The sequence below is a fragment of the Mastomys coucha genome, unplaced genomic scaffold, assembly GCF_008632895.1.
Source record: "Mastomys coucha isolate ucsf_1 unplaced genomic scaffold, UCSF_Mcou_1 pScaffold7, whole genome shotgun sequence".
NCBI lineage: Eukaryota > Metazoa > Chordata > Mammalia > Rodentia > Muridae > Mastomys > Mastomys coucha.
This window is the reverse complement of record NW_022196913.1, coordinates 82,661,140-82,673,827: the sequence shown is the minus strand read 5'-3', so window position 1 is coordinate 82,673,827 and position 12,688 is coordinate 82,661,140. Positions and strand designations below refer to the sequence as shown.

At 37.9% G+C, this 12,688-nt stretch overlaps 1 protein-coding gene across 1 annotated transcript in view; it reads right to left on the bottom strand.

The window, feature by feature from the left end:
• LOC116081561 (DNA-directed RNA polymerase III subunit RPC7-like) overlaps positions 1-10,539 on the bottom strand; it is a 15,503-nt gene extending 4,964 nt beyond the window's left edge. Inside the window, exon 1 of the mRNA XM_031358117.1 lies at positions 10,453-10,539. Within this exon, the coding sequence (XP_031213977.1) occupies positions 10,453-10,539 (87 nt within the window). The remainder of the gene's footprint in view (positions 1-10,452) is intronic.
• Positions 10,540-12,688: the final 2,149 nt, after the last annotated feature.

Below are 12,688 nucleotides of genomic sequence, written 5' to 3'. Positions count from 1 at the left end.
GAAGAAGAAGAAGAAGAAGAAGAAGAGGAAGAGGAAGAGGAAGAGGAAGAGGAAGAGGAAGAAAAAGAAAAAGAAAAAGAAAAAGAGGAGGAGGAGGAAGAGGAGGAGGAAGAGGAGGAGGAAGAAGAGGAGGAGGAAGAGGAGGAGGAAGAGGAGGAGGAAGAGGAGGAAGAGGACAAGGAAGAGGAGGAGAAGAGGAGAAAAAGAAAAAGAAAGGAAGGAAGAAACAATAAATAAATGAAAATGATACAGACAATGTCACAGTTAAAAAAAACACTATATAAGTAGAAATACACAGAATGAGTATAATCCATCTGCACTTTGAGGTGATTGCTGAATTGGGACATCATGCCTTAGAAGTATCAGAAGACTATGTAAAGGATTTAGATTAGGTAAAGACTGACACAAGAGTGAAAACACAAAAGTACATGGTCCATTTTATATAGCTATATACATGCAGGCTTTGCTACATACATATATCAATGACTCTGTAAAACTGATGTAGTACAAATGGTTCTGCCTAGGTTGGGAATACAACTATTGACCTGGACAATATGATAAAATCAGAGTAAAATGTACCTCAAAAGTCTCAAAGGGAAATCTCCAGCTTTCAAAACAATGGATAGTTTCTAAGTAATAGTATTGGAAACACTTTCTTAAGTGTTTTGAGAATCTATAAATAAAATCTCCCACTTTGTATAATTCTCCATGATTTTTTTTTATTTCTTTATTTATATGTGAATTTCTCCATTCCCAGTTTCCCCTCCAAAAAACAAAAAAACAAACAAAAACAAACCCCTGTTGCCTCCCCCCTCCCCATGCCTGCCACCCCGCCCTCTCCCACTTTCTGGCCCTGGCATTCCCCTACACTGGGGCACAGAACCTTCACAGGGCCGAGGTCCTCTCCTCCTATTGATGATCGATTTTGCAATCCTCTACCATACACATGCTGTTTGAACAATCAGACCCCTCTATGTGCAGTCCTTGGTTGGTGGTTGAGACCCTGGGAGCTCCGAGGGTACTAGTTAGTTCATGTTGTTGTTCGTCCTAAGGGGCTACAAACCCCTCAGCTCCATTGGTCTTTTCTCTAATTCCTTCACTGGGGACCCTGCACTCAGTTCGATGGATGGCTGTGAGCCTCTACATCTGTGTCTGTAGGAATACCACATGATAGGTCTTAGTTAGATTTACTTTGTATTAACAAAATAATATTTTATATTTGTACCTGCATCTCTGATACATGTTTTTTTTCTTTTAGCTTAGAAAACTTACTATCTTATCTACTTTCCAATAGCTGTGATAAGACACCATGACCAAGACAATTTATAAAAGGAAATGCTTAAAGGAGCTCCTGATTTCAGAGAGTTGAGTCCATCATCATTATCTCAGGGCCATGACAGCAGGTAGGCAAACATGATAGTGAAGCAGTAGCTGAGAGCTTATAGTTTGAGACACAACAATGAGACAGAGAAAACCAACTGTGAATGATGTGGACCTTTGAAAACTCAAAGCCCATCTCCAGTAACACACCTCCTCCAACAAATGTCACACCTACTAACCCTTCCCTAAAAGTTCCACCAACTGGAAAAAAAAAGAAGTCATCTATATAAACTATATGGGAGCTATTCTCATCTAAATGACCACACTAATTAGAACACACTATTTAGAGAAATTAATCTCATGTTATTTATGAAGTAACCCACCAGAATTTTGTTATCCAGGCTTCTAACAAGGCTCTAAGAAATGGCTGTCTACTCTTTAAAAGATAGCCTTAACTACTTTACCTAAATCATCTGATCCCTATAGGGCCTTATAACTCATTGTTTATAAGGAATATAAAGGCTTGACTATTTAGATACCAAGTAGAGCATATATGGTATGGCTGGCTATTTTCACTACCTAAAATGACTTTTACACGGTCTTTATTTCTCTCCTTACTTCCAAATAAAGCTGATCATGAAAGAAATGGGACTTATCTCCTAAAGTTAGTGCTACACTGAAAAGTTTTAGGTGAGAATTCTGCAGCTTAAATTCACCTACAGGCTAATATAGTCAAAGCATTATGTTTTGGCCAAAGAAAGTATTTGATAGAGGAGACTTAATGGTTATAAGGAAACTATGAGTTTGGACCATGATTTTACATGGAAGTATGGCAGAGGGAAAAGGTAGAAACTGGGCATAAAATATTTCTAAATACATTGTCTTGCACAAGGTATATACTACAAGATTATTTGTGTGTGTGTGTGTGTGTGTATGTATGTATACAAAATTTTATTGTATTTTAGCACTTCAGAGGAATTAATATTTCCCACAGTTAAATAAGGTATTAAGAGAAAAAATAAACAAAAAAATGTAGCAGAAATTATAAATTCTTAAATGAAAGGGAACAGCTCAAGGCAAAAAAAATGTTTATCCAACCTAGATTATACCCTTACAACTTCAGAACATTAAAACTATCGCTACAAAATACCTTGGAATAATAACATATCCAACATACTTAAAGCCCAGGAAAATTCTTTCTGAGATGTGTAAGGAGTTACTAGAAAAATCAGATATTCTCAGAAAAGGTCTAAAACAAAACAAGTGTATTCAAAGCTGAAAAAGGTAAATTACATAACAAAACTTTTTTTCCGGTTTCATCAGTGTGAGTAAAGTTCAAGTTGAGAATTTTTTTTAATGAAATACTGACATATTTGGAGGTGTAAACAAAGGAAAGAAGTAATATGGATTTAACTGTTATTGTATACAATGTTAAAATGTAAGCTTTATATGATTTACATTTTGGTGTGTTTATTTGAGCAACAAACAACTCATGTGTTAAGCAACAGAGTATAATGCAAGACTCTGTCATCAGAATGAACATGGAAACATGGAAGCTCCACAGGGAAGTTATAGCTTGCATCAGGATGCACTTGATCTATTTAGGTATGTGATGATAAACATATTCCTTATTTGCATTAGACATGATCTAAAAGAGAAGTTTTGGTTGTTTGAACTGTCATTTCCCAGATCACATTTTATTAATTTTTAAGGAAATTTCAGGAAATAGTTTTCAGTAAGTTTCTGGTATACTGGTATAGTAACTCTGAGTCTAGAACCAACCAAGCTGTTTGATATCTGTATTATTTTTTTATAACAATAATCAAAATGTTTTATTGATGTGAGAGATAACATACTATTTAATCCTTTCAAATCACAATAACAAACTAAATGAATTACAAGCACTGGTTCCTGAAGAAGGTACTAGTGAAAGATCATGTTTGCATATCTTAGTCTATTCACAACTAATTTTTTACAACTATGTCTTTGAAAACATAGTGCTCTGATGAAAGTAATATTTTACTTTCAATAATTCAGGACAGTAGAAAAAGAAAAGGAAAAAGAAAAAGAAAGGCTTCTGAGAAATGCCCAAAAGACATGAGAAATGACTTGCAAGAAAAACTGAAACAAAAGCCTGAATAACTGAGAACCATAAGTAGAAATGTCTTTGTAGAATCTCTCCTCATCACAGGATGTGTGTATAATCCAAGCTACAGCAACTGTAATTATTACCCACATCTTAAAATTTCTCCTGAAAGCATTAGCTTTCTGCCAATTCAATAAGCTAAATGTCTTGAACTTTCATTCTCTGAATTAATGTTTTTCCCAGAAGGAAAGATCTCTGATGCCTTCATTTCTAGACTTTGCCATATTGTGATCTGCTTGAAATTTTAAAATACATTTAAAATTAGGATTGCCAAGGGAAAAGTTTGAAATAGCTCCTGATTACCAGACTGCACATTAAACCTCTATATAATAAAAAAAAGAAGAAAATGCATCAATTTTGGAGACTTTGTAAGGATTAGCAAATTTATTTGGTTCTTGGATGATTGACTTTTAATTTCTTTATCAGACCATGTGTGACCTTTGTCAAATTAGCAAATTCACAACTGTCTCAACATTTACTCCAGGAATACAGGAATCACTAATTTTGTGATGTTTATGTAATATCTTCATGATGAATGAACTATCACTTTTACTAAGTTTTATATAAAATAGTCTCTGTTTTTTATTGGTTACTTATTTACATTTCAAATGTTATCCTCCTTCCCAGTTTCCCTTCTGCAAACCCCCTATCCAATACCCCTCCCCCTGCTTCAAGGAGGGAGCTCTCTGACTCATCCGGCCACTCCTACCTTACTGTTGTAGCATTCCCCTACACTGGGGCATGGAGTCTCTACAGGAACAAGGGCCTCACCTTCCATTGATGCTAGATAAAGCAATCCTCTGCTACATATGCAGCTGGAGCCATGGTTCCCTCAAAGTGCACTCTTTGATTGGTGGTTTAATCCCTGGCAGCTCTGGGGGGTATGGTTGGTTGATGATGTTGTTCTTCCTATGGGTTGCAAACTCCTTCATCTTCTTCAGTCTTTCTTCCAACTCCTCCATTGGGGTCCCCATGTGAAGTCTGATGGTTGGCTATGAGCCTTCACATCTGTATTGGTCAGGATCTGGCAAAGCCTCTCAGGGGACAGACATACCAGGTTCCTGTCAGCAAGTGCTTCTTTGCTTCAGCAATAGAGTCTGGGTTTGGTGTCTGCACATGGGATGGATCCTTAGGTGGGGCAGTCCTTCAGTTTCTGCTCCACTCTTTGTCCCTGTTTTTCCTTGAGACAGGAGAAATTCCATGTTAATATTTTTGAAATGGGTAGGAGGCACCATCCCTCATCCAGGGGCTAAGCTTATCTACTGGATATGGTCTCTTCAGGTTCTCTCTCCCCTTTGTTGGATATTTCAGCTAATGCCATTCCCATTGGGTCCAGAGAGCCTCTTGCTTTTTTGGCATCGGGGACTTTCTAGTGGCTACACCCCATTCCATTATCCACTGCTGCATACCCCCTTCAATTTTCTGTCCCTCTGTACTTCTCCACTGTGTCCTTGCTCACATGACCCTGTCCCATTTTTCCTTCCTCCTCCCTCTCCATCCCAGGTTCCTCACTCCCTGTTCCTTTGACTATTATGTTTGCCCTTTTAAGTAGGACTGAAGCATCCATACTTTGGTCTCCATACTTTGGTCTTCCTTTTTTTGGGATTCATGACATCTGTGAGTTGTATTGTCGGTATTCTGAGATTTCTTTTCCTAATATCCACTTATCACTGAGTACATACCATGTGTGTTCTTTTGTGATTGGGCTTCCTCACTCAGGATGATATTTTCTATTTCCATTCATTTGCATGCAACTTTCATGAAGTCATTGTTTTTAATAGCTGAGTAGTACTCCATTGTGGAAATGTACCACATTTTCTGTATCCATTCCACTGTTGAAGGACATGTGGGTTCTTTCCACCTTCTGGCTGTTATAAATAAGGTTCCTGTGAACATAGTGAAGCACATGTGCTTGTTATATGTTAGAGAATATTTTGGGTATATTCCCAGGAGTGGTATAGCTGGATCTTCAGGTAATACTATGTCCAGTCCACCAGACTGATTTCCAGAGTGGTTGTAACCAGCTTGTAACCCCACCAGCAATGGAGGTGTGTTCCTCTTTCTTCACATCCTTGCCAGTATCTGTGAGGTTTTGATCTTAGCCATTCTGACTGGTGTGAGGTAGAATCTTAAGGTTGTTTTGATTTGCATTTCTCTGATGACTAAGGATGTTGAACATTTCTTTAGGTGTTTCTCAGCCCTTCAAGTTTCCTCAGTTGAGAAATTTCCATTTAGCTCTGTTCCCCATTTTTTTAGTAGGGTTGTTTGGTTCTCTGGAGTCTAACTTCTTGAGTTCTTTGCATATATTGGATATTAGCCCTTTATTGGATGTAGGACTGGTAAAGAACTTTTCCCAATCTGTTGGTTGACATTTTGTCCTATTGACAGTGTCCTTTGTCTTTCAGAAGCTTTTTAATTTTATGAAGTCCCATATGTCAATTCTTGATCTTAGAGCAGAAGCCATTGATGTTCTGTTCAGTAACTTTTCCCCTGTGCTCATATAATCCAAGCTCTTCCCCATTTTTTTTCTTTTATTAGATCCAGTGTATCTGGTTTTATGTGGAGGTCTTTGAGCCACTTGGACTTGAGCTTTTTACAAGGAGATAAGAATGGATTGATTTGCATTCTTCTACATGCTGACTGCCATTAGAACCAACACCATTTGTTGAAAATGCTGTCTTTTTTCCACTGGATGGTTTTAGCTCTTTTGTCAAAGATCAAGTGACCATAGGTGTGTGGGCTCATTTCTAGGTCTTCAATTCTATTACTTTGATATACCTGCCTGTCAATGTACCAATACCATGCAGTTTTTATCACTATTACTCTGTAGTACAGTTTGAGGTCAAGTATGGTGATTTCCCCCAGAAGTTCTTTTATTGTTGAGGATATTTTTTGCTATCCTGTGTTGTTGTTATTCCAGATGAATTTAAGAATTGTTCTTTCTATTTCTGTGAAGAATTGAATTGGAATTTTGATGGGGATTGCATTTAATCTGTAGATTGCTTTTGGCAAGATGGCCATTTTTACTATATTAATCCTGCCAATCCATAAGCATGGGAGATCTTTCCATCTTCTTCATCCCTTAATCAGAAACTCTTCCTTGTCTTGATCCTCGTACAGGGAATCTGCAAACAATTGTCACAGCTCTTCAGTATTTCTACTCATGGTCCTGCTAGTCTGTGTATTCTCTAACTGCACCATCACTTTGCTCTCTTCCATGCTATCTTTACAAATCTATTTTACTCCTGCCTTAGTTTGGGTTACTTTTGTTGTGATGAAACACCATAAAAACAACAACATGGAAAGGAAAGGGTTTATTTGGTTTAAACTTCTACCTCACAGGTTATCATTGAAGGAAGTCAAGGCAGGAACTCAAACAGGGCAGAACATGGAGGCAGAAGCTTATGGACAAGCTATGGGGGGTTGCTGATTATTGGTTTTCTCTCAGGGCTTATTCAACCTGTTTTCTTATAAAACCCAGGACCACCAGTCTTGGGATGGAAGCACTCGCAATGGGCTAGACCACCTCCCATTAGTCTCTAATTATAGAAAATGCCCTACAGGTCTGTTTAGAGCTTTATCTTATTGAAGAATTTTCTGAATAGAGGCTCCTTCCTCTCCAACCTTGTGTCAAGTTGTATAAAACTAGCAGCACAAACTGTTATTTTCAAATCTTTAGCTAAGAAGTCAAGAACTTTGAAACAATCAGAGACTGACCATCAGTAACAGTGTCACTTCTGGTGTATTCTACCTGCTAATGATGAGAAATTGCCCACTCAACAAATGCAACCAGCTTTCTGGTCAAATCAAAACACTTATGATTATATTTTTTATTATTTATTTAAAATGTCTATGATGTCACATTTCATAAGAACTAAGGGTATATCAGTGGGGCAAAATATTGAATGAAAGTAGACAGACATATATGAGCTGGGGTTGGGATAGATTACCATGTTGCTAGTCCTTGGATTAAATCTTTAGCAGCCTCCCCTACCTCTACCAAAACAAATAATATAATAATAATAATGTGAAAAATCCTTTGAGCTTTTCTGGCTCTGTTTTCTTTAAAAACAAAACAAACCATTTTTTTCTTTTAACAGAATAACTTGGTATAAGTATGCAAACAATTTTGCTAACTGTAAGTAAAAATGATATAGCAGAACTTAGAAAGTTTTATATAATTGAGATTTTTATATCAATGGATTGGCAACTTCTCAAACCCTGTCTTTTCAGATCCTAGAAACTACAAAGCTCTCTGCTTCTATGACTTTGACCATTTTGTGTGTTTCATAGAAAGTTTTGTGATATTTGCTCTTCTGTGACTAGTATATTTTACTCCACATATGCCCTCAGGGTTCATCATGTAGCAATATACTGCAACATTCACACTTCTGCTAGTACTGGGAAACAGTCTCTTTCATATACAAGTACATTGTTTATGTCCACCCATCAAACTATAAAGATGTAGATAATTCCCATTGCTTGGTTGTTGTGAATATTGCTAAAGTGAAAACAGTAATACAAATATCTCTTTGGGGATCTCATTTCAAAGAAATGAAAGTCTAAGTGCTGGAGTCAAATTATCATAATACAAACTGATAATGTGAAGGTTGTGTGTATGTGTGTATGTGTATGTGTGTGTATTAGTTTTGATAAAATATTTCACTATCATTTCAGGCTGGTCTTAAACTCAAGATTTTCCTCCATTTGACTCCTGGAATTACAGAATTACTATCTTCTATAGTAGTTGAATTACAGAATTACTATCTTCTGTAGTAGTTGAAGGCTTCCTAATGAATTAGCTTTCAAGCTCTCTTCATTTTTAAGAGCTTACAACTCTGCATTTGAAGGAGTCTTCTACTGCAGTGTGTTCACTCTTCTTTGACATGTTAATATTTTGACCAAATGACCATTTTATTAACTCAATATATAACGGAGAATTTTCAGCCATAAGCAACCTTATTTATTAATACAGTTTTATACAAAATCTTGTTACATTCCTGTCTTTCTTCTCTCACATTTCTTTCATTTCTTTTTTATCTAAATACTCTCTTTACATCAGTAATAAATAGTGGGATAAATGAAACCCATTCCTTGTTCTATAAGAGATCACATTTTGATCTGGGAGATGGGAATCAAGGGTGACAAAGAACTGGCAAATGTGACTAGTGATGTGTGCAAAGGCTGTGAGAGTACCAAAGACTTCCTTGACATCTAACCTGTTTAAAAGGAACAGTAAAATTTTCATGTTCAATTTATTTTATCTTATTTTATTTTTAGGACAAGAAATTCAGAGTTGGAGACACATGGCTATGACACCCACACATGTCTGGATTATGAGCTGCCAAATAAAAATGTTTTTACATGATATATTATGACAATAAAATTCTTTAAAATTAATAGTATCCACACTTACATAGATATCTGACCATATATTATTAGTTTGAATTGATGTATTGCTTAAACCATGAAAACAGTGAACATCCTTTTTGGCTCCAGGAGAGAGTACATGAAAACCCCTGGAGATAATGAGATCTGGCAACCCACTCCAGTGACTGGATTCTCACAGCTCAATTAAACAAGGAACAGCAAGCACATCTGGTCATGATATTTAAAATATTCATAAGAACATAAGCCCTTTGAAAGTGTCTTCTACTCTTAATTCATGGCTAAATGGGAGCAGAGGTTTTTAGACTCTTTTTCCTTCCACGCCATTTCTATGACAAATGTGCCAATTATTTGCCGTTAGGGTTAGCTTGTGAACCAAATGAATGCTTCTACTGTTGATGATCTGTGGGTAGTTTCTTTACTTCTCATCCCCAAAGACATTAGATATTAGCTATTGAGAGAAGACAGAGAAAGGAGAACTTACCAAGTCATGAAAAACATTAGCATGTTCTATACAGTGATATGAGGAATTTGGGTTGATTCAGAAGAACCACTGAGTTAAGTTTAAGGAATAAATGGGCTAGAAAAACCTTAACACCCAAGAAGAACTGATTGTACACTGAAAGGCTGGAGAATCTCTGGCACAAAATATAAGGGAAATGTGGCTTACACAGATACCCTATGGAAGGTACACTCTATGAGGAAACACTTGAAAAGAGAGATATCAATCCTATGCTCTTTTGTCTTTGAATTCCCAGCATCTAGTACAGAGTCTGGCTCAAGTATCCACTCAAAAAAGTTCCCTTAATGTATGAAGCTATCAATGTGTAGACTGCCGCATCCTCATAATAAAATGGTTGTCAGCTAGTTATGCAATGGGTGAACAAACAAGGCTTTTGTTTTTGTTTTTTGTTTTTTGTTTTTTAAATTTAGATTTCACTCTATTTGCTACTTGTTCAAAAATACCCTATAAATGTGACTGTTATCATTTTAAGTCTTGAAGAAAGGCATGCAATAAATTCCAATAGTATGACTATGAGGATATATTTACATATAGAAGATGAATAGATGAAATGAGGGATCTGATCTACTAAGTGATTTGATAGTGAGTTGCATAGCTAGCCCCCATAATGGGGAGGGTTCGAGTAGTACTTTAATGATCCACTTAATTCTAAAGTCTTTTTGATAGATGTGTGATAGATGCCACAGTTCAGCAGATGTGACAGTGACATTGATTTTTCACAGTGTATGATTCTGTCATCACATATTTTACAGATCATCACAGTGGTTTTCCCCAATGTTTAGCATCCATCTCTACTGCTGCTTAACAATACTGACTCACTATTTTAACAGAATGATTTGATCTGGTGGGTGGAAAGTGCTCAGTGCGTTATAATTCTCAACAATAGCAAAGAAAGGTTGAAATTTTACCATGTATCAGCATTGGTTGTCCCACAGATCTAAGATCTCACACTGTTCTTTGGTTCTCATCTTAGCAAAGCATCAGTCCATTCTAGTTACTGTTTTTAATAGCCACTGCAAGGTACCAAAGTTACTGACATCAGAATGCTAATAAGAATTTAGTGAGCAAACCTTACCTTACTTATCGGTTTACCTAAGTAACTGTGAAGGCGGTGTGTGAAGCTGCCATTTTCATGACGCTCATTGAAAACATGTTCCCTCATTTCTCCTGAGGGTTATCTCTTCTCATCCTCCTATTCTGAAACTGTTGTTGGATTGTACTTTTTGATGAGTCATCTTGTTAAATTTCTGGTCTCCAATAATAGTTAAGCACAAATCATAAATTTCTAACTCTTCTATGCTATGAGTTTAACAAAATAAGAGAATTACATGGAGTAACTGATGTTTGTTTGGTTTAATGTCTTCTTTTGCCCTATCTCCATGAAAGGTAGCCTGGTTCCTGTTTGAAGTAAGGTTGGAAACCCCAGTGACCAAAAACTAGGCTCCGGACAGGAAGCTGCAGCCCTACGTAGATTTGTGGCCATCAGTCATGTAGGGCAACATCCCAAGCCCCTCCACAGGTAGAAGATATGACCTGTGTCATGTAGTTTCAAGGCAGATCTCCATTTAAATGAGATACCTAATGGCCTGGAGGCTTAGCCGACAAATTCTCCTTCACAGACACTCCTTCCTACAAAAGGTATTTAACCTCTAGCTCACCCTGAGAACTGAGGTATAGTTTTTACTCATGCACTTTCTACCATGACAATAAATGTCTTAAAACCATGGACTGTCTCTTTTCATTGGGACCTGCCATGGGGAGCAGTGGAACAGGCCTTCAACTAAAGAGCCGGTTGCCTAATCTGCTGCAGAAGGCCTCTTTGTGCCCCTAGCCACAGCAACCACCAAGCCCAAGCCAAGCCAGCCATGAACAAGCCAAGGACTGCTCCCTGCCCCCTGGCAGAACCCAGCAGGAGCTTCCCTACTTTTCCCCTTTCCCCTTAGGCCAGGGCTACCCTGGGCCTCCTTGCAGGCCAAGGGACCCCCAAGCCATCTCCTGCTGTCTCCAGGACCTCAGACTGTGCTCCCCCACCCCCAGATCTTTGTCCTGTGGCTTCCCATATCTCCACATCTGCCTTGCGCCAGAGTGGGATAAGTACAGTCAAAAATCCCACCTCCCTGAGAGGCCCAAGCCCTGTGGTAGAGGAGAGGCAGGAGCCCAAACCCTACATCAATTGATTTATACTTTTATTCCATAGACATTAACTGAGCCCTATTAACTTGAGCCTACTTACTGCCATTTGTTTTCTTGCAGACATTGCTTCTACCTTGACCATATAAGACTACTTGATTATAGTAAGCTTCAGGGTATCAAAGGTCTTTAAATATGTATTTTATACCTGAAAGTTGGATAAAATTTACCTACTGATACCTAAGGGGTCTGGTGAGGTTTAATTCTTTTCACATGTGCCAGAAAACCCAACTCAAGCTGTGGACTCATTACTTGAGTTTCCAAGAAGCTCATCTGTAAGAGGAACCTCAAGACAGCATGACTTTCACTTCATTTCTTGATAATTCTTCAAAATGTACCCTCCTGCTTTGTGCTAACCTTAGTCTCAGGACAGAGACTACACGCTTCTTCCTTCTTTGCCCATTGGTCACATTGAACTTTATCTTGGCTGAACTATTTAAGAGATAATCGTTGCTAAGGAAGTTCCTTTGATTTGGCTGACATTTTTCCATTCCTTTTCTATACCTGTAACTGCAGCATGTATAATGTGATTAGACTTATTGATTTGTGCCTTTGAGCAGAGGTCCAGTCAGTCTCCTCTAAACCACAAGTTTGCTATAGAAAAATGGAAGCTAGCTACCTCAAGGTAAATCCAAGTGTGGCTAGAAAAGGCAATAGCAGGAAATTGATTTTGGTAAGGCAATACATGAATATGTGATTGGAGTTCATTGATTACCCTTTTTCCTATTTTAGGTACAGACTCAGCATTTTCACAGTGGATTGCAAAAAAGAGTACACATGGGAAGACCCATAGCTCTAGCCGCATATGTGATGCCTTGTTGGACATCAGTAGGAGAAGTGACCCTTGGTCCTGTAGGGGTTCAATGCTCCAGTAGAGAGGAATGCCAGGGCAGGAAGGTAGGAGTAGGTGGGTTGGTGGGGGAGCACCCTCATAGAGGTAAGGGGAGAGGGGATGGAATAGGGGGTTTCCAGAGGGGAGACCTGGAAAGGGGATAACATTTGAAATGTAAGTAAAGAAAATATCCAATAAAAGAAAAAAAAAGGAGATTACATACTCTGTATGTAATCCATACCATGAAAAACTGCAGTCTATTTGTCAGGAGCCATTCCTCTTTCCCTTA